The sequence below is a fragment of the Semicossyphus pulcher genome, unplaced genomic scaffold (genome assembly GCF_022749685.1).
Source record: "Semicossyphus pulcher isolate SPU_LCO1_2020_fin unplaced genomic scaffold, fSemPul1.0.p SCAF_18, whole genome shotgun sequence".
In the NCBI taxonomy this organism is placed as follows: Eukaryota; Metazoa; Chordata; class Actinopteri; order Labriformes; family Labridae; genus Semicossyphus; species Semicossyphus pulcher.
The window spans coordinates 26,616,123-26,640,500 of record NW_027211691.1 but is presented as its reverse complement, the minus strand read 5'-3'; the positions used below and the strand labels follow the sequence as shown (position 1 = coordinate 26,640,500).

The window sequence follows — 24,378 nt, the reverse complement described above, 5'->3', positions numbered from 1 at the left end:
ACCCAAAAACCAGAACCAGGGCCATAAACCAGGACCAGGACCATAAACCAGGACCACGGCCATAAACCAGGACCAGGACCATAAACCAGGACCAGGACCATAAACCAGGACCATAAACCAAGGCCATAAACCAGGACCAGGACCATAAACCAGGACCAGGGCCATAAACCAGGACCAGACCCATAAACCAGGACCAGACCCATAACCCAGGACCATAAGCCAGGACCAGGGCCATAAACCAGGACCAGGACCAGGACCATAAACCAGGACCAGGGCCATAACCCAGGACCATAAACCAGGACCGGGGCCATAAACCAGGACCAGACCCATAACCCAGGACCATAAGCCAGGACCAGGGACATAAACCAGGACCAGGACCATAAACCAGGACCAGGACCATAAACCAGGACCAGACCCATAAACCAGGACCAGACCCATAAGCCAGGACCATAAGCCAGGACCAGAACCATAAACCAGGACCAGGGCCATAAACCAGGACCAGGACCATAAACCAGGACCAGACCCATAACCCAGGACCATAAGCCAGGACCAGGGCCATAAACCAGGACCAGGGCCATAAACCAGGACCAGGACCATAAACCAGGACCATAAACCAGGACCAGACCCATAACCCAGGACCATAAGCCAGGACCAGGGCCATAAACCAGGACCAGGGCCATACACCAGGACCATAAACCAGGACCAGGCCCATAAACCAGGACCCATAAACCAGGACCAGGCCCATAAACCAGGACCATAAACCAGGACCCATAAACCAGGACCAGGCCCATAAACCAGGACCATAAACCAGGACCCATAAACCAGGACCAGGACCATAAACCAGATGTAAAGTGACTACAGACACAAAGAAATGAAAAGGAGACGACCACAAATGAAACATTAAAGTCTTATTTAGTGTTCAAACACTTTTTTCAAAACATGAGAACAAATTAACAAACTACAGTCGCAGTAAAATCAACCCATAAATCAGTCTGCCTGCGTCTTTGTAAACTCTTCAGTCACACCTGAGCAGGTACAAACTCCTTAGACCTGCAGCCGTCAGATGTTTTCATGCTCACTTTACAGTCAGATTGAAGTGGAACCATCAGCAGCTGCAGACCAGGCATCAGGGACAGTTTCTGTGTGAGTGTCAATGGCCAGCGGAGGTGTGAGTGCTTCCGTGTGTCCGCTGTCCGTCCTCATCAGTCAGACTGTCAGCTCATCACCCAGAGGACACCAGCTGTCAGCCCGTCTCTATGTCTCTGAATCCACCATCAACCAGATCAGATCAGGCAGAGCGGGGCAACATGGTCGCCGCTCCGTCCACAGATCTCTCTGCTGTCCACATGTAAGCAAACACCTCAGTATCCCACAATCCTTTGCATGTCTTTTACCTGGTTAATGGAGGGCCTGAGGTAAAAATCTGAAAATGTTTCTACAGTCAGAACAAGATGTTTGAGTCTGATTCTAGATACATATGTTTATAGAAAGCTGACAACATCTTGATTTCCAGCAGTTCAGCTACAAAGTTCTACGGGTTCTTGAGGGTTCCTCATCAGTTCTACAGGATGTGGCAGGTAGAAAGCAGTGTTTAGGAGGAGCTCAAGATGTTTGAGTTTTATTCAGTCGGGTTCCAGTGGTGCCCTCAGGAGATCAAGAGGGTAAATGAGGAGATTTCAGTTGTCCTCAAAGAGGCTTTGTGGGTTTCCAGGAGATTCAAGGAGTTCCTTGAACATTTGCAAGTTTCTCAAGGGGGTAGAGACACTAGCAGTACTGAGTCTTGGGGTTCAGCATGGGCATGAGGAGGTTCTGGGCATTCTTAAAAGATCTTAAAAAAACAAACCACTAAAAACTTTTGTGTAACGATGTTCTGCCTGCCTGCAGGTCTACCTAGTCTAGTGAAAGTTCCAGTGCTTCTAGTGTGGCTTCTAGTAGTCACTTAAGGTGGGTCTATGTGATCCAATAAAATCCAGAGGTCCTTGAGAAAGTTCTATGAGTGTTTCTGAGATTTGTCCTGAAGTTCTGGGGTTGTAGAACTATAGATTCAGGTCCTGATACTGAACCTTTACAGTGAAATCAAGTTTCTCCTGTGGCGTCCCACACAGCACTGTTCTCGCTCCTCACCTTTTTGTACGAAAGCTTTTATGTTCAGGTGTAGATATATTTGTACTGTAGCTGTATGTACCAGGCAGACAGACAGATGGACAGACAAAGAGAAAGACAGACAGGCAGACAGACAGAGGGACAGATGCATAACTGAGGGTGTATCGTAATTAAACATGGATGTGAACAGCTGGGCAGCAGGTTCTCAGAGCAGAGATTAGGACGTATCATAAAGCAGAATCATGTCAGATTAAACTCTCTGTTCCACATAATCACAAGAAAGAAAAGAAAGATGTGTAATCTGCCCTCCTTCTTACTTCCTCGCGTCCCGTCCTTTCCCCTGTCTCTGTCACTTGCTGCTGATGCATGCTGGGCTATTTGTTTAGAAGTGTGTTCAATGCCACAGAGGTGAAAGTTCAGTGAGTAACAAAGCTTAAAATACTAGTCAGAGACAAGATCAATGAGAGGTTATTGACCAATCAGAACAACAGCTGATCAATGACACCTGACAGCCAGGGACAGAAGAAGAGGAAGAAAGAGGAGAAGAAGAAGAAAGAGAGGTGAGGAGGTCGAGTGAGTGAAAAGAGAAAGTGAGGAAGTAAAAGAGAGAGAGACATTTAAAGGACTTTTTCTGTCCTGCTGAGTCATCATAAATCAGTTTGTGTGTGTGTGTGTGTGTGTGTGTGTGTGTGTGTGTGCTGCAGTGATCAATACAGCAGCAGATAGTCTGCGTCTCAGGTGTCCAGTGTTACTGAAGCTCTCTGAGTCAGTGAGGACTTCATGTTCTCAGCAGGACTTCAGCTTCTTTACATTATTGATGAACTTGACTGATTGATTTTATTGATCAATAACTATTTACACACAGAAACATTCTCCCAGATGTGTTCAAACGTTCTGTTCGATCAGATGTGAAGCTGTAGTTCAGAGCGGTACATTCTCCTCCGAGTGCAAACAGGACAAAAGATCCTGAGCTCGAGAAGGACCACGTTTCAGACACTGGTGTCAGCTGAGCCCATCAGCTTGACGCTGCATCGTGACACTGAGACACGTGTCACGATGTTTACATTCTAAGTTCGACAGCTACTTACAATATCTGCAAAACAAACACATCTATTGATATGTATTTGGCGGCGTGAATCCTGAGCTTGTTAATCAAACTCTGGTATCAGCCGAAACCCAATCCCGGATATATCAGGTCTCTGGGTCAGGGGTCAGGGGTCAGGGGTCCGCTCTTTAGACTGATTGTAACTTTATTATTGTGACCACTCAAGAGCAGGAACAGTTTCAGACTGCTGCTCAGACCAAACTCAACAAAGAGAAATCACACTCCAAACAAATCAGACAATGAGTACAGAACACACACACACACACACACACACACACACACACAGAGCGGTGTAAATGTCATGCATGACACCTCCAGCTGATGAAGAGTACACCAGAGTCGGCATCTCACCCTCTGACACCCCCTCCTCACCCACCCGCCCCAGCACACAGAAGGTCATCTGTAACCTCCAGCGGGGGGGGGGGGGGGGCATTCAGTCTGGCAGAGGCTGAAAAGGTCTCCTCCCCTGGGACTCACCCACAACACAACACATACCACAATACAGCATACACACGGCTACACACACAGTTACACACAACGTAACACGCAGGAACAGGTGTGAGGCTGTTTGTCTGCAGGAGCTCAGATATAAAGTGAAAATATGGCGGCACAAGATACAACAAGTGTCTGAGAGAGGAAAGACAGACATGACACGAGATAATCGAGACAAACGAGAAGATTTAATCGGGACAAAAGTTAAATGAGACGAGATAAATGAGACAACACAAACACAACGAGATAATCGAGACGAGATAAACTGGACAAAAGAGAGGAGATGATCCACACATGACAAATGAAATGAGGAAAAACATGACAAGATAAACCAGACGAGATAAACAGGATGAGATAAATGAGAAGAAGTGGAACGGAGCAATATGAAAACAGACCAAATCAATCAAACACCGAGTCTTTGTCACTGCTATTCTTATGTTAGGCATGTTTTAAGGTACCGTTCAGCAGCTGCTGTAAGGAACCCTTTGGTGTCTGTTTGAAGGTATCTGTCTGAGGTCTTTGTTCCTAACAAGTGGTTAACTCTGTACCCTGTACCCTTCAACGTCTGCATCCAAATCTCAACTTGGTAGGTACACTTTGGTGTCTGTTCTCAGGCACCCTTAAGCATCTGTTTCCAGGTACCTTTTACCGTATGTTGAAGGTACCCTTGGTGTCTGTTTGAAGGTGTCTGTTAGCTTCCTGACTTCCTGTTTCACTTAAGCTCTGGTGTTCTGTGTCGTCTGACCCTCACATGACGTCCTCCCTGTTGTCATATTGCTGCAGGTGGTTCACACTGGAGGAAGGTGAGGCTCGGTGCATCATGTGTCACTGAAGGACCATTCTGTCGGTTACATACAAAATATGATGCGTTCATGGGACGGAGAAAGTAGAAAACTGGAGCTGCTGTGAATGTCACTCACACATACACACACACACACACACACACACACTCCAGTATGAGCACTCCTCTCTCTCTCCCCCTGCAGCACCCTCATGGCGGTCGTCCACTAATGCAAATGTGCTGCGAGCCAGGCCTGGGGGGCACTTAGACCAGTTGCCCCCCCACCCCCCGCTTTCACCTGTCTCACTGCCGCGATGCTTCTGATTCTGGGTCAGTTTTCAATCCACTTTTTCTGCACAAACATTTTATTTTTGACAATTTGTGTCCTCAGTGCTGTCAATCCAAAGACTTCATATATTATAACAAGTGTCTTAAACCTGCAGTCTGTCTAATGTCCAGCAGGGGGCGACTCAGTCTAAAGGTGCTTTTCGACCTAAAGTACCAGGAACTTTTAGTTTCAGGAACTTCTCTTCAAGGAACTAAATGGTTCCTGCGGCCCATTGTTGTCTGCGTTTCCACAGCGGCCTAAAGTCCCAGGAGGCCTGCAAATCAGGCCAGTGACGTATGAAGAAGCTGTAAAAGTAACTGCACTACGTCGCCAGTCCAGTAGGTGGCGGTAATTCACCTTTAAGCTGGTTTGCCAACCGCCATTAAAACTCAAAGAAGAAGAAGGTATCATCATTTGTGCGACACTACAGTTAGCCTGTTAGCATGGAGGAGATTCAACTTGTGCTGTGTTTGATGGTGCTTTATTGCATTGCAAATGGATTGAGCAGGAAAGCTTGCGTCTCCTACTTCCTACTTCCTGAGCAGGGACTTTTCAGGGGGTAAGTTAACTACCCTGGAACTAAATTTAGACCCTGGTTCCTCAACGAGTTCCTCAAAAAGGTTCCTAGTTCCTGGGGAAAGTTCCTGCTGTCGAAAAGCACCTTAATTCTATACAAGTCTATGAGAGAATGGTCCTCCTCCTCTCTTGATTTATTCACTCAGTGAACCCTCTCTCTCCGTATGTCTCTCTCTCTGTGTCTGTCTCTCTGTGTCTCTCTGTCTGTGTCTGTCTCTCTGTGTCTGTCTCTCTGTGTCTCTTTCTCTGTGTCTCTCTCTCTGCGTCTGTCTCTCTGTGTCTGTCTCTCTGTGTCTCTCTCTCTGTGTCTGTCTCTCTGTGTCTGTCTCTCCGTATGTCTGACTCTCTGTGTCTGTCTCTCTGTGTCTGTCTCTCTGTGTCTGTCTCTCCGTATGTCTCTCTCTCTGTGTCTCTCTCTCTGTGTCTGTCTCTCTGTGTCTGTCTCTCCGTATGTCTCTCTCTCTGTGTCTCTCTCTCTGTGTCTCTCTCTCCGTATGTCTCTCTGTCTGTGTCTGTCTCTCTGTGTGTCTCTCTCTCTGTGTCTCTCTCTCCGTATGTCTCTCTGTCTGTGTCTGTCTCTCTGTGTGTCTCTCTCTCTGTGTCTGTCTCTCTGTGTCTCTCTCTCTGTGTCTGTCTCTCTGTGTCTGTCTCTCTGTGTCTCTCTCTCCGTATGTCTGACTCTCTGTGTCTGTCTCTCTGTGTCTGTCTCTCTGTGTCTGTCTCTCTGTATGTCTCTCTCTCTGTGTCTCTCTCTCTGTGTCTGTCTCTCTGTGTCTGTCTCTCCGTATGTCTCTCTCTCTGTGTCTCTCTCTCTGTGTCTCTCTCTCCGTATGTCTCTCTGTCTGTGTCTGTCTCTCTGTGTGTCTCTCTCTCTCTGTGTCTCTCTCTCCGTATGTCTCTCTCTCTGTGTCTCTCTCTCTGTCTCTCTCTCTGTGTCTCTCTCTCTGTGTCTCTCTCTCCGTATGTCTCTCTGTCTGTGTCTGTCTCTCTGTGTGTCTCTCTCTCTGTGTCTCTCTCTCCGTATGTCTGACTCTCTGTGTCTGTCTCTCTGTGTCTGTCTCTCCGTATGTCTCTCTCTCTGTGTCTCTCTCTCTGTGTCTGTCTCTCCGTATGTCTCTCTCTCTGTGTCTCTCTCTGTCTCTCTTTAGCCTCTCTTAACCTCGACCAATCCCAGAGGTGATTCTTGGTTTCCCGCGGTTACGCTCTGACACACATACAGCCAATCATCAATCAGAGTCTGGTGGCATATTAAGAGTCTGGAGCAGCCCGAGGACACATGCACACACACACGCACACACACGCTGACCCAGAAACTCGTCCTCAGCACAAAGACGCCTCAGAAAGCGGGAGGTCGTCGCACACTGAGCACGCTCAGATGGACCGACGCGTGGACTCACTCCAGCAGCACTCATGTTTACAGACGGCAGTGAATGCACCGAGTGACAGAGTGACACTAAACAGCGAACACAATCAGTGATGCCTTCAGGGTCAGGTCAGAGCGTTGGGCACACCTGTCACTCACCTACAGCATGTGTGACATCACTACACATTATTAACCAATCACCGTCCACAAATGGGAAAGCTGCAATGTCATCCAGGCCACATCCAGGCCACATCCACACCACATCTAGGCCACATCCACACCACATCCACACCACATCTAGGCCACATCCACACCACATCCACACCACATCTAGGCCACATCTAGACCACATCCACACCACATCTAGACCACATCTAGGCCACATCCACACCACATCTAGGCCACATCTAGGCCACATCCACACCACATCCAGGCCACATCCACACCACATCCACACCACATCTAGGCCACATCTACGCCACATCCAGGCCACATCCACACCACATCTAGGCCACATCCAGGCCACATCCAGACCACATCCACACCACATCTAGGCCACATCCAGGCCACATCCAGACCACATCTAGGCCACATCTAGGCCACATCCAGGCCACATCCAGGCCACATCCACACCACATCCACACCACATCTAGGCCACATCCAGGCCACATCCAGACCACATCTAGGCCACATCTAGGCCACATCCACACCACATCCACACCACATCTAGGCCACATCTAGACCACTTCCACACCACATCCACACCACATCCACACCACATTCAGACCACATCCACACCACATCCACACCACATCAGGCCACATCCACACCACATCCAGACCACATCCAGGCCACATCCAGGCCACATCCAGACCACATCCACACCACATCCAAACCACATCAGGCCACATCCACACCACATCCACACCACATCAGGCCACATCCAGACCACATCCAGACCACATCTAGGCCACATCCAGGCCACATCCAGGCCACATCCACACCACATCCACACCACATTCAGACCACATCTAGGCCACATCCACACCACATCCACACCACATCCACACCACATCCACACCACATTCAGACCACATCAGGCCACATCCACACCACATCCACACCACATCCAGACCACATCCAGGCCACATCCAGGCCACATCCAGACCACATCCACACCACATCCAAACCACATCAGGCCACATCCACACCACATCCACACCCCATCCACACCACATCCACACCACATCAGGCCACATCCACACCACATCCACACCACATCAGGCCACATCCAGACCACATCCAGGTCACATCCAGGCCACATCCACACCACATCCAGGCCATATCCAGGCCACATCCACACCACATCCACATCACATCCAGGCCACATCCAGGCCACATCCACACCACATCCAGGCCACATCCACACCACATCCAGGTCACATCCAGGCCACATCCAGGCCACATCCACACCATATCAGGCCACATCCAGACCACATCCAGGCCACATCCAGGCCACATCCACACCACATCAGGCCACATCCACACCACATCCAGGCCACATCCAGACCACATCCAGGCCACATCCAGGCCACATCCAGGCCACATCCAGGCCACATCCACACCACATCAGGCCACATCCACACCACATCCAGGCCACATCCAGACCACATCCAGACCACATCCAGGCCACATCCAGGCCACATCCACACCACATCAGGCCACATCCACACCACATCCAGGCCACATCCAGACCACATCCAGGCCATATCAGGCCACATCCAGACCACATCCAGGCCACATCCAGGCCACATCCACACCACATCAGGCCACATCCACACCACATCCAGGCCACATCCAGACCACATCCAGGCCACATCCACACCACATCCAGGCCACATCCAGGCCACATCCAGGCCACATCCACACCACATCCAGGCCACATCCAGGCCACATCCACACCACATCCAGGTCACATCCAGGCCACATCCACACCACATCCACACCACATCTAGGCCACATCCAGGCCGCATCCACACCACATCCACACCACATCCACACCACATCCAGGCCACATCCACACCACATCCACACCACATCAGGCCACATCCACACCACATCCACACCACATCCGGGCCACATCCACACCACATCCGGGCCACATCCACACCACATCCACACCACATCCACACCACATCCACACCACATCCACACCACATCAGGCCACATAAACACCACATCCACACCACATCCACACCACATCCACACCACATCCACACCACATCCACACCACATCAGGCCACATAAACACCACATCCACACCACATCCACACCACATCCACACCACATCCACACCACATCCACACCACATCCACATCAGGCCACATTCAGACCAAACTCTTCTGGCTGCTAATTGGTTTGAGGTATTTTTTTTTACTCAGTTCACTGAACACGTGCTGCAAACTGTGAACACACACACACACACACACACACACACACACACACACAGATATTAGCTACATATGAATATTTACTGTAGTAATATAGGTTAAATAGCAGCTTCTGGGCCTGAAGTCCCTGTAGGCTTAACTGACTGTGTGTGTGTGTGTTATCTATTCTCGCTGGCAGCACGGTGCAGATAATTATCATAATGATTATGATAAAAAGGAAAAAGAGAGAGCGTTAAAATCTTAATAAAATATTTATCCTTCCTTTCTTCCTTCCTTTCACCGTCGGCACTGAACAGAGAGACAGACATACATTACAGAAAGGATCCCTACAGAGATAGACCTTTTTGTTACAGAGGAAGATGATTGTTTTAACCACACACAGACGTTACATCGCTCTCTGCACACACACCAGACTCCATTCAGAAAAACAGGGATTTCAAAAGTTAGTTTAAAAGTTCTATAAATTTGTTTGTGTTATTGTGTGACTTGTTGTTTCAGATGTTTAATTTGGATCCAACACAATATTTTTGGAATACACAACAACACAGACAAACAAATTATGGACCAGCGCCTCCTGTGTCCTGTGATCTTAAATCCCTGTTTTTCTGAATGGAGTCTGGTGTGTGTGCAGAGAGCGATGTAATGTCTGTGTGTGGTTAAAACAATCATCTTCCTCTGTAACAAAAAGGTCTATCTCTGTAGGGATCCTTTCTGTCATGTTGTCACACACTTAGAATAACAATCTGAGCCTGTCAGTGGAAACAACAAGAACTGTTAGTGGACGACCTTTGACCCATCAAGGATTATGTTGCAGCCATTACAGCCTGTTTCACTGCTGCAGGATGAACACATCTACTGGAGACACTCACACACTGTTTGCACCTGTGAATCATTTAGACCCAAAATATGTAAAAAAAAAAAAAAAATCGAGGCCAGGTTTAAAAACACCAGAATTACCCTTTAAGTCAGAGAGCTGCTGAACAAGCAGGAAGCATCTTAACACAGATTATACAGATAACACACACACACACACTCAAACACACACTAATCCCTGTCTCATTACTGCGGTCTGTCTTCAAGTCATCACACACACACACACACACACATCTTCAAACAATAATCCTATGAATATGATCAGGGATTTGGGCCACAACACTAATCAGACTGACATCTCTGGACAGGGATTAAACAAACACACACACACACACACACACACACACACACACACAGACCAGTAATCTCTTGAAGACACGCTGACTGTTTTTGTAATCTCATGTCAGATAATTTGGTTAATCTGAAGAAAGATACAACAACCTGCAGCATCCTGACTGCCTTCAATGTCTGATATTTTCTCTTCAGTCCACTGAAGTGCAGATCGCCTGTGGCCTTATGGGAAATGTTGTTCACTAAGGCGACTAAAGATCATAAATATGAATAATCAGCTACATCAGATTTCCTCTATTGTCCGAACTTAAGACACCAGCGGGCTCGTGCTGACACACTGCTGATCTTCGCTGAATGAGCTTCACCTCTGGATCAGAACCTAAAATCTGCTTTCACTCTCACTGAAGGTGAGCAGATGAGGCACAGTGCCATGTACGATCACTATCATTATTGATGGATTAGTTATTGATTGGTTTATATTTCACACTGTTCATGTTAACGTGTTAATGTGTGTGTATGTGTGTGTCTGTGTGAGTGTGAGGTGTTCGAGTGTAAAGTGTACCGTGGTGAGTTCAGGGACCGGGGGATCAGTGTGACACTGGGCTCCCTCTGTGTGCTGTAGCAGACACAAATCCTCCTCCGCAGTTTCTATCTCATCTCACACGTTAAACAAAGGAGTCTTAATCCGGCTCCTTTAATCCCCGCTGGGTTTGCAGACGCAGCGTCTGAAGGCGGCGCGTTAATCCCAGGGGCCACCGGGGCCCATCGCAGCGCCTCCGCCCGCCGGGGATCCTTTCTCCATCGGCTTAAATCCGAGCGGCCGAGCAGGAAGTCGTGCTTCAGTAAGAGGAGAAGTGGAACTTTGTGGCTGCGGATCGTTGGCCTCTCTGATGTGGATTTGTAGGAGATTAAGGCGAACAAAGACTTGGAACACAAACAGGGAGCGCGAGAGCGGGCGGGAGGTGAGACACTTGAAAAACATGAATATGTGAGGACGAGGTCAGCTCCATCAACAAACAAGAAGCTCCCTGAAACACCACAGAAGAAGAACTCACTTCAGAGCCTCATTTTAACCAGCGCTGTCACTGCTTAGTTCAGAGTTCTTTTATTTTGAAAGGATGACTGAATATACATCCCCTCCCTCATCGTAAATATTTGTTTTATTAAACGAACAGATTTGAGCTCTTGGTTTAATGAAGTCGACATTTAAAGAGAAACTGAGCAGAAAACATTCACACCTGTAACACCTCTGCTGTGTGTATCTGTGGGCTCATGCAGACACAGAAGAGCCTCCATGTGCACAACACACACACACACACACACACAGCAGGAGCTGACAGGTTCACTGTGAACACCCACTGCTGAGAACACTAACACTGTTTGAGGTTACTCTATGTATGTGTGTGTGTGTGTGTGTGTGTGTGTGTGTATAGCTGCTAAATTGGCTTAAGAAGCAGCCTGAGAACTGTCAAGAAGTCATATGATCAACACACACACACACACACACATCCCTGAACCCCATCCACAGAGGCACAAATGTTCACACACACAAATCACATTCTCTCACACAAATCACATTCTCACACACAAATCACATTCTCACACACAAATCACATTCTCACACATAAATCACATTCTCACACACAAATCACATTCACACACATAAATCACATTCTCACACATAAATCACATTCTCACACACAAATCACATTCTCAAACATAAATCACATTCTCACATTCTCACACATAAATCACATTTGCACACATAAATCACATTCTCACATTCTCACACACACAAATCACATTCTCACACATAAATCACATTCTCACATTCTCACACATAAATCACATTCGCACACATAAATCACATTCTCACATTCACACACACAAATCCTATTCTCACACATAAATCACATTCGCACACATAAATCACATTCTCACATTCACACACACAAATCCTATTCTCACACATAAATCACATTCGCACACACACAAATCACATTCTCACACACACAAATCACATTCTCACACATAAATCACATTCTCACACACAAATCACATTCTCACACACAAATCACATTCTCACACATAAATCACATTCTCACACACAAATCACATTCACACACATAAATCACATTCGCACACATAAATCACATTCTCACACATAAATCCCATTCTCACACACAAATCACATTCTCACACATAAATCACATTCACACACATAAATCACATTCTCACACATAAATCACATTCACACACATAAATCACATTCACACACATAAATCACATTCTCAAACACAAATCACATTCTCACACACAAATTACATTCACACACGCAAATCACATTCTCAAACACAAATTACATTCACACACACAAATCACATTCTCACACATAAATCACATTCTCACACATAAATCCCATTCTCACACACAAATCACATTCTCACACATAAATCACATTCTCACACATAAATCACATTCACACACATAAATCACATTCTCACACACAAATTACATTCACACACGCAAATCACATTCTCACACATAAATCACATTCTCACACATAAATCACATTCACACACATAAATCACATTCTCACACACAAATCACATTCTCAAACACAAATTACATTCACACACACAAATCCCATTCTCACACACAAATCACATTCTCACACATAAATCACATTCACACACATAAATCACATTCTCACACACAAATTACATTCACACACGCAAATCACATTCTCAAACACAAATTACATTCACACACACAAATCACATTCTCACACATAAATCACATTCTCACACATAAATCACATTCACACACATAAATCACATTCTCAAACACAAATTACATTCACACACGCAAATCACATTCTCACACATAAATCACATTCACACACACGAATCACATTCTCACACACATAAATCCCATTCACACACATAAATCACACACACAAATCCCATTCACACACATACATCACACACACAAATCCCATTCACACACATACATCACATTCACACACATAAATCACATTCACACACACATAAATCAAATTCACACACATAAATCACATTCACACACATAAATCACATTCTCACACACAAATCACATTCTCACGCATAAATCACATTCTCACACATAAATCACATTCTCACACATAAATCACATTCACACACACATAAATCACATTCACACACATAAATCCCATTCACACACATAAATCCCATTCACACACATAAATCACATTCTCACACATAAATCACATTCACACACACAAATCCCATTCACACACATAAATCACACACACAAATCCCATTCACACACATACATCACATTCACACACATAAATCACATTCACACACACATAAATCCCATTCACACACATAAATCACATTCTCACACACATAAATCACATTCTCACACACACAAATCACATTCTCACATTCTCACACATAAATCCCATTCACACACATAAATCACATTCGCACACACACAAATCACATTCTCACATTCTCACACACACAAATCACATTCTCACACATAAATCACATTCTCACACATAAATCACATTCGCACACATAAATCCCATTCACACACATAAATCACATTCGCACACACATAAATCACATTCTCACATTCTCACACACACAAATCACATTCTCACACATAAATCACATTCTCACATTCTCACACATAAATCACATTCGCACACACACAAATCACATTCTCACACACACAAATCACATTCTCACACATAAATCACATTCTCACACACAAATCACATTCTCACACACAAATCACATTCACACACATAAATCACATTCTCACACACAAATCACATTCTCACACATAAATCACATTCACACACATAAATCACATTCACACACATAAATCACATTCACACACATAAATCACATTCTCAAACACAAATCACATTCTCACACATAAATCACATTCTCACACACAAATTACATTCACACACGCAAATCACATTCTCAAACACAAATTACATTCACACACACAAATCACATTCTCACACATAAATCACATTCTCACACATAAATCACATTCACACACATAAATCACATTCTCACACACAAATCACATTCTCAAACACAAATTACATTCACACACACAAATCCCATTCTCACACACAAATCACATTCTCACACATAAATCACATTCACACACATAAATCACATTCTCACACACAAATTACATTCACACACGCAAATCACATTCTCAAACACAAATTACATTCACACACACAAATCACATTCTCACACATAAATCACATTCTCACACATAAATCACATTCACACACATAAATCACATTCTCAAACACAAATTACATTCACACACGCAAATCACATTCTCAAACACAAATCACATTCACACACACGAATCACATTCTCACACACATAAATCCCATTCACACACATAAATCACATTCTCACACACAAATTACATTCACACACATAAATCAAATTCACACACATAAATCACATTCACACACAAATCACATTCACACACATAAATCACATTCTCACACACAAATCACATTTTCACGCATAAATCACATTCTCACACATAAATCACATTCACACACACATAAATCACATTCACACACATAAATCACATTCACACACATAAATCCCATTCACACACATAAATCACATTCTCACACATAAATCACATTCACACACACAAATCCCATTCACACACATAAATCACATTCACACACACATAAATCCCATTCACACACATAAATCACACACACAAATCCCATTCACACACATACATCACATTCACACACATAAATCACATTCACACACACATAAATCCCATTCACACACATAAATCACATTCTCACACACATAAATCACATTCTCACACACACAAATCACATTCTCACACATAAATCACATTCTCACATTCTCACACATAAATCCCATTCACACACATAAATCACATTCGCACACACACAAATCACATTCTCACATTCTCACACACACAAATCACATTCTCACACATAAATCACATTCTCACACATAAATCACATTCGCACACATAAATCCCATTCACACACATAAATCACATTCGCACACACATAAATCACATTCTCACATTCTCACACACACAAATCACATTCTCACACATAAATCACATTCTCACATTCTCACACATAAATCACATTCGCACACACACAAATCACATTCTCACACATAAATCACATTCTCACACACAAATCACATTCTCACACACAAATCACATTCTCACACATAAATCACATTCTCACACACAAATCACATTCACACACATAAATCACATTCGCACACATAAATCACATTCTCACACATAAATCCCATTCTCACACACAAATCACATTCTCACACATAAATCACATTCACACACATAAATCACATTCTCACACACAAATCACATTCTCACACATAAATCACATTCACACACATAAATCACATTCACACACATAAATCACATTCACACACATAAATCACATTCTCAAACACAAATCACATTCTCACACATAAATCACATTCTCACACACAAATTACATTCACACACGCAAATCACATTCTCAAACACAAATTACATTCACACACACAAATCACATTCTCACACATAAATCACATTCTCACACATAAATCACATTCACACACATAAATCACATTCTCACACACAAATCACATTCTCAAACACAAATTACATTCACACACACAAATCCCATTCTCACACACAAATCACATTCTCACACATAAATCACATTCACACACATAAATCACATTCTCACACACAAATTACATTCACACACGCAAATCACATTCTCAAACACAAATTACATTCACACACACAAATCACATTCTCACACATAAATCACATTCTCACACATAAATCACATTCACACACATAAATCACATTCTCAAACACAAATTACATTCACACACGCAAATCACATTCTCAAACACAAATCACATTCACACACACGAATCACATTCTCACACACATAAATCCCATTCACACACATAAATCACACACACAAATCCCATTCACACACATACATCACACACACAAATCCCATTCACACACATACATCACATTCACACACATAAATCACATTCACACACACATAAATCAAATTCACACACATAAATCACATTCACACACATACATCACATTCTCACACACAAATTACATTCACACACATAAATCACATTCACACACATAAATCCCATTCTCACACACAAATCACATTCTCAAGCATTAATCACATTCTCACACATAAATCACATTCTCACACATAAATCACATTCACACACACATAAATCACATTCACACACATAAATCACATTCACACACATAAATCCCATTCACACACATAAATCACATTCTCACACATAAATCACATTCACACACACAAATCCCATTCACACACATAAATCACATTCACACACACATAAATCCCATTCACACACATAAATCACACACACAAATCCCATTCACACACATACATCACATTCACACACATAAATCACATTCACACACACATAAATCCCATTCACACACATAAATCACATTCTCACACACATAAATCACATTCTCACACACACAAATCACATTCTCACACATAAATCACATTCTCACATTCTCACACATAAATCACATTCGCACACATAAATCCCATTCACACACATAAATCACATTCGCACACACACAAATCACATTCTCACACACATAAATCCCATTCACACACATAAATCACATTCTCACACACAAATCACATTCACACACATACATCACATTCACACACATAAATCACATTCTCACAAACAAATCCCATTCACACACATACATCACATTCACACACACATAAATCCCATTCACACACATAAATCCCATTCACACACACATAAATCACATTCACACACATAAATCACACACACAAATCCCATTCACACACATACATCACATTCACACACATAAATCACATTCACACACACATAAATCCCATTCACACACATAAATCACATTCTCACACACATAAATCACATTCTCACACACACAAATCACATTCTCACACATAAATCACATTCTCACATTCTCACACATAAATCACATTCTCACACACATAAATCCCATTCACACACATAAATCACATTCGCACACACACAAATCACATTCTCACACACATAAATCCCATTCACACACATAAATCACATTCTCACACACAAATCACATTCACACACATACATCACATTCACACACACATAAATCCCATTCACACACATAAATCACATTCACACACACAAATCACATTCTCACACACATAAATCCCATTCACACACATAAATCACATTCTCACACACAAATCCCATTCACACACATACATCACATTCACACACACATAAATCCCATTCACACACATAAAACCCATTCACACACACAAATCACATTCTCACACACAAATCACATTCTCACACACAAATCACATTCTCACACATAAATCACATTCACACACACACAAATCACATTCTCACACATATCACATTCACACAAACTTTGTTGTGAACTTAGAAAAACAGAAAGTGAAGAAGAAGAAAAGAGAGGAAGGAAACAAAGGAGGGAACTCTCGGAGGTTTGAGGGGAGATAATTAACTCACTGAGGACCCTCAACACACACACACACCTGACTTCACTGAGTGTGTGTTTAATCTGTGAGCTTCATTAAAACCCTGACGAGACAGAACAAAGAGCTGACTGCACCTGAACACACACGCTGTAACTTACACACTGTAACACACACACACTGTCACACACACACACACACACACACACACGCTGTCCCACACAAACCACACACTCAGGAGGAAAAGGTAAAGTCCTGAATCAGCGACAGTCCTGAACCTGGACACACTAGGTCATCAGGGAGTGTGTGTGTGTGTGTGTGTGTGTGTGTGTGTTGCTGAGTTTACAGTAGCACTCTAATTACAGACACCTCTCTCTCTCTCTGCTTCAGTTTTCAGGTTCTGATTGTCACTTTAAAAGACCATTCTGCTGTTTTTAACTACAGACACACAACAACTAGAAACAGACACAACAACTACAAACAGACACAACGACTACAAACAGACACACAACAACTACAAACAGACACACAACAACTACAAACAGACACAACGACTACAAACAGACACACAACAACTACAAACAGACACAACGACTACAAACAGACACAACAACTACAAACAGACACACAACAACTACAAACAGACACAACGACTACAAACAGACACAACAACTACAAACAGACACAACGACTACAAACAGACACAACAACTACAAACAGACACACAACAACTACAAACAGACACAACGACTACAAACAGACACAACAACTACAAACAGACACAACAACTACAAACAGACACAACGACTACAAACAGACACAACAACTACAAACAGACACAACACCTACAAAGAGACACACACTAGAAATCCGACACAAAACAACCACAAAGAGAAATAAAAACATAAACATCACAAAAAGACACAAAGAGACAAACACACCACAAACTCTCTGATCCAAAACGCGTATTTAACAAGTCTTTTACTTTATTTTGAAATACCTAAAATGCAAGAAATATTAGTTTATATGTCAGTTTCTGCTCTAAAATAATGACATTTAGTAGAAACTGGCTCACACACACACACACACATTAATGTGCACAGTGTTAGTAACACAAACACACCGAACATCACGGTCAACAAACTGACCCACTCAAACCGGGTGTGCTCATTAGCCTCTCTCCATCACTACGGTTATTAGGGCATGGCGGCCATCTTGGACCCAAAGTTTAATTTCATTCTCTGTTGCTTCACACACACACACACACACACACACACACACACACACTGTGTCCCTACAGCCCTCAATATGTGCAACAGAGAGGGATGGACAGGAGGACAAACCAACACACCCTAAGGCTGTACACACACACACACACGCACGCGCGCACACACACACACACACACACACACACACACACACACACACACATGCACACACGCACACACGCGCACACACACACACACACACACACACACACATTGTTTTAAAGGAAATGACTGTCAAATTGTGTAAATAGTTTAGTGTGTGTCTAATAAATTTAAACATGTAGTTAGAGAGAGTGCAGACCGACAGCTGACTGTTTATCTTGACCATCATCAGAACCAGAATAGTACTGCAGTACTGCACTGTAATACTGCACTGTGGTACTGCAATGTAATACTGCACTGTGGTACTGCACTGTGTGTGTGTGTGTGTGTGTGTGTGTGTGTGTGTGTGTGTGTGTGTGTGTGTGTGTGTGCTCAGTGTACTGTGTGTACTGTGTTCTCTGTGTTCTCTGTGTGTACCGTGTTCTCTGTGTGTACTGTGTGTACTGTGTTCTCTGTGTTCTCTGTGTGTACTGTGTTCTCTGTGTTCTCTGTGTGTACCGTGTTCTCTGTGTGTACTGTGTGTACTGTGTTCTCTGTGTTCTCTGTGTGTACTGTGTTCTCTGTGTTCTCTGTGTGTACTGTGTTCTCTGTGTTCTCTGTGTGTACTGTGTTCTCTGTGTTCTCTGTGTGTACTGGGTGTACTGTGTTCTCTGTGTTCTCTGTGTGTACTGTGTTCTCTGTGTGTACTGTGTGTACTGTGTTCTCTGTGTTCTCTGTTCTCTGTGTTCTCTGTGTTCTCTGTGTTCTCTGTTCTCTGTGTGTACTGTGTTCTCTGTGTTCTCTGTGTGTACTGTGTGTACTGTGTTCTCTGTGTTCTCTGTGTGTACTGTGTTCTCTGTGTTCTCTGTGTTCTCTGTGTTCTCTGTTCCCTGTGTGTACTGTGTTCTCTGTGTGTACTGTGTTCTCTGTGTGTACTGTGTTCTCTGTGTGTACTGTGTTCTCTGTGTGAACTGTGTGTACTGTGTTCTCTGTGTACTCTGTGTGTACTGTGTGTACTGTGTTCTCTGTGTGAACTGTGTGTACTGTGTTCTCTGTGTACTCTGTGTGTACTGTGTTATCTGTGTGAACTGTGTTCTCTGTGTGTACTGTGTTCTCTGTGTTCTCTGTGTGTACTGTGTTCTCTGTGTACTCTGTGTTCTCTGTGTGAACTGTGTGTACTGTGTTCTCTGTGTACTATGTGTGTACTGTGTTCTCTGTGTGAACTGTGTTCTCTGTGTGTACTGTGTTCTCTGTGTACTCTGTGTGTACTGTGTTCTCTGTGTGAACTGTGTGTACTGTGTTCTCTGTGTACTATGTGTGTACTGTGTTCTCTGTGTGAACTGTGTTCTCTGTGTGTACTGTGTTATCTGTGTGAACTGTGTTCTCTGTGTGTACTGTGTGTACTGTGTTCTCTGTGTGTACTGTGTTCTCTGTGTGTACTGTGTGTACTGTGTTCTCTGTGTGTACTCTGTGTTCTCTGTGTGTACTGTGTGAACTGTGTTCTCTGTGTGTACTGTGTGTACTGTGTTCTCTGTGTTCTCTGTGTGTACTGTGTTCTCTGTGTGTACTGTGTTCTCTGTGTGTACTCTGTGTACTGTGTTCTCTGTGTACTCTGTGTGTACTGTGTTCTCTGTGTGAACTGTGTTCTCTGTGTGTACTGTGTGTACTGTGTTCTCTGTGTGTACTGTGTTCTCTGTGTTCTCTGTGTGTACTGTGTTCTCTGTGTGTACTCTGTGTACTGTGTTCTCTGTGTTCTCTGTGTGAACTGTGTTCTCTGTGTGTACTGTGTGTACTGTGTGTACTGTGTGTACTGTGTTCTCTGTGTTCTCTGTGTTCTCTGTGTGTACTGTGTGTACTGTGTGTACTGTGTGTACTGTGTTCTCTGTGTTCTCTGTGTGTACTGTGTGTACTGTGTGTACTGTGTTCTCTGTGTGTACTGTGTGTACTGTGTGTACTGTGTTCTCTGTGTGTACTGTGTTCTCTGTGTTCTCTGTGTGTACTGTGTTCTCTGTGTTCTCTGTGTTCTCTGTGTGTACTGTGTTCTCTGTGTTCTCTGTGTGTACTGTGTGTACTGTGTTCTCTGTGTGTACTGTGTTCTCTGTGTTCTCTGTGTGTACTGTGTGTACTGTGTTCTCTGTGTGTACTGTGTGTACTGTGTTCTCTGTGTTCTCTGTGTGTACTGTGTTCTCTGTGTTCTCTGTGTTCACTGTGTTCTCTGTGTTCTCTGTGTGTACTGTGTTCTCTGTGTTCTCTGTGTGTACTGTGTTCTCTGTGTTCTCTGTGTTCACTGTGTTCTCTGTGTTCTCTGTGTGTACTGTGTTCTCTGTGTGTACTGTGTTCTCTGTGTTCTCTGTGTGTACTGTGTTCTCTGTGTTCTCTGTGTTCTCTGTGTGTACTGTGTTCTCTGTGTGTACTGTGTTCTCTGTGTTCTCTGTGTTCTCTGTGTGTACTGTGTTCTCTGTGTTCTCTGTGTTCTCTGTGTTACGCAGAAGACAAAGTGAACCCTTGAACACATCAGAGCAGAAATTAAATATAAGTTTGTGTTTCTTTTATTCTGTAGAATAAAATCGGTCAGAATTCAGATGGAGTTTGGTGTGTGCACCATGATGATCAGGATGAAATGAAGTGAATAAAAGCTTCCTATCTCTGCGCTGCATCTCTCAGTCTCTGTTCTGTTCTCTACCCGTCCTCCAGCAGAGCTCTGTCCACACACAGGCGGCTGACGTGAGAGGAAAGTGTTTCTACGATCCACAATAATGTTTAACAACAACAAAAACGGCCAGAATTCAGATGGAGTTCAATATGTGAAATGAAGAAATAAATGTGAATGCATGGTTCAGGTTCTCTTCTTCTTCTCTGATTCTGTCCAGACAGCGTCTGCAGCAGAGAACGTCAGAGCTGCTGAATTTACTGTAATCAATAACTGATCATATGTGATCAATAAAAAAATTATTAAAAACTCAAACTCAACATCTGACATGAAAACAGAAATATAAGAAATCTCCGTTTTTCTGATCATTTCTCCTGTAATTTATTTCATTTTATCTGCAGCAGAGCAGAAACACGTCTCTGATTATTCTACTGGAGAACATGATCAATAATCAATAATCTCAGGTGAGTTCACTGACGGGAATGCGGTCACAATCCAGATGGGGTTCCGTAAAGTGAGAACTCAGTGTCAGTGTTGTGTGGAGCTACTTTCTGCAGTATTTACGGAGTACTCGCAGTATTTGTCCCCTCTCGGCTTAGTAAAGTTTGTGTGCAGAAACAGAGGAGGAGGAGGAGGCGGAGGAGGAGGAGATTTTCCAGCTGGAAACTTGGATGCCGACACTCAGAAACAACTCCCATGTTCACCCCACCACCACAACCACCGCCCACAGAGACCCGGACCCCCCAACACACACATGAACCCGGTCCCCGGTGTGTCCGCTTACCTTTGAAGGTGTCCGCCCGCGCGCCCGTTAGTCCCAGTGAAAGCAGTAAGAGAGCCGCGGGGAGCAGCAAAGTTCCGGTCCGCTCCATGTTCACACCGAGACCCTCGGTGCGCGAGGGGAAACTAAGCAGCAACTCCGACCCACTTCTTCTTCTTCTTTTTCTTCTGTTTCTTCTTCTTCTTCTTCTGTTGCCTCCTGTCTGCCGTTCGGACACACACACACACACACGCGCTCGCGCGGACAGACGGTTTCTGTCTCTCCGGTTTCTTTTTCCTTCGTTTCTCCTCAGACCGGAGAGAGAGAGAGAGAGAGACTGACTCCGTTTACCGAGCAGCCGCTGACGTCACAGGGGGCGAGAGACTTTAGGGGGGCACGAGCGAGCGAGCGAGACAGAGACACAGAGAGAGAGAGGGAGTGTTATATCTTTCTTTCTTCTTTCTTTCATTTGTTCATCAATTATTTTATTGATTTAATTATTTTCATCGTTTTTTTCTAGCCGTCCTGTAACTTTATTTATTTTTACAGTTTTAATTTATTAGGATAAAAAAATGTTTTAATTTTACTTTCTTTGTTTATTTAGTTGATTTCTGTATTTATATTTTAATGTATTAAATGTTCTAGTCATGTTTACAAACATTGTATTTATTTAAATGTATTTATGTAATTACATGTTTGTATTTAATATATTCCGTTTTTTTATTTTATAACTACGGACTTTTTTTTGGACTTATGTCTTAATTTGTCATTATAATATCATATTTGTTTCATCTTTTAAATCAGTTCCACGTTTTTCTTTCTTACAGTTGTGGGTCTCTGCGTCTGTAAATGTGATGTGACATCAGTTCACTCTGACAGGAAGTGTCTGCAGCTTTTCAAGGTAAAATCGGGGTAAATCTGAAGGCTTCTGGGTCACCCTCACTGTAAAGAAATCATTGAACAGTTTCAACAGGCTGCGCTCAAATGACGCCCTGCACATCACAATCAGAGAGCATACACACTGAGCTTTACAGTCACAATGCTGCCACCTGCTGGTCGCCTGCTTCCGGAAAGTCTGCACAAACAGCAAAGTGGGTTCTGTAGGCTATAACATGAAACATTCTGCTCAAACACGTCATCAGTATGTCAGGTTCGCTACGGTTGACGCACTTACACTAATGTTATTCTTTTAACATTCAGAAGTCCATCTGAAAAACAGACATTTTTATTCAAGACACAGTAGAGTGACTCACAGGTCTGTCTGCCTGTCTGTCTGCCTGTCTGTCTCCTCCTCTCCATTAGGATCTTTTCTCAGGACTTTCTTAAACCAGAACCTGGAACGTCCTCAGAGTGAATTTGTGTTTTTGTGTCAGAACATGAAGTCTGTTTGTGGATGTGAGACTCTGCAGGAGGAACACTCGTGTGTTTTATTCAGAGAGCTGCAGACAGGAAACACGCTGCCATCAGGCCTGAGCTCTGATTACAAAGAGTCGGTCTTGACCTGCTCTTTTTCTAAAGTGTCTTGAGATAACTCTGGTTATGATTTGGCACTATACAAATAAAATTTGATTGATTAGTTTCTCACTGAATGTTTGTATTTCTTGTC

At 43.5% G+C, this 24,378-nt stretch overlaps 1 protein-coding gene across 3 annotated transcripts in view; it reads right to left on the bottom strand.

Moving 5' to 3' along the window:
• Positions 1-23,119, bottom strand: part of LOC138595723 (receptor-type tyrosine-protein phosphatase mu-like) — a 155,801-nt gene extending 132,682 nt beyond the window's left edge. For all 3 annotated transcript variants that reach the window (XM_069667100.1, XM_069667101.1, XM_069667102.1), the window contains exon 1: positions 22,797-23,119. In XM_069667100.1, coding sequence (XP_069523201.1) covers positions 22,797-22,884 — 88 coding nt within the window. In that variant the 5' untranslated portion in view covers positions 22,885-23,119. The remainder of the gene's footprint in view (positions 1-22,796) is intronic.
• Positions 23,120-24,378: the final 1,259 nt, after the last annotated feature.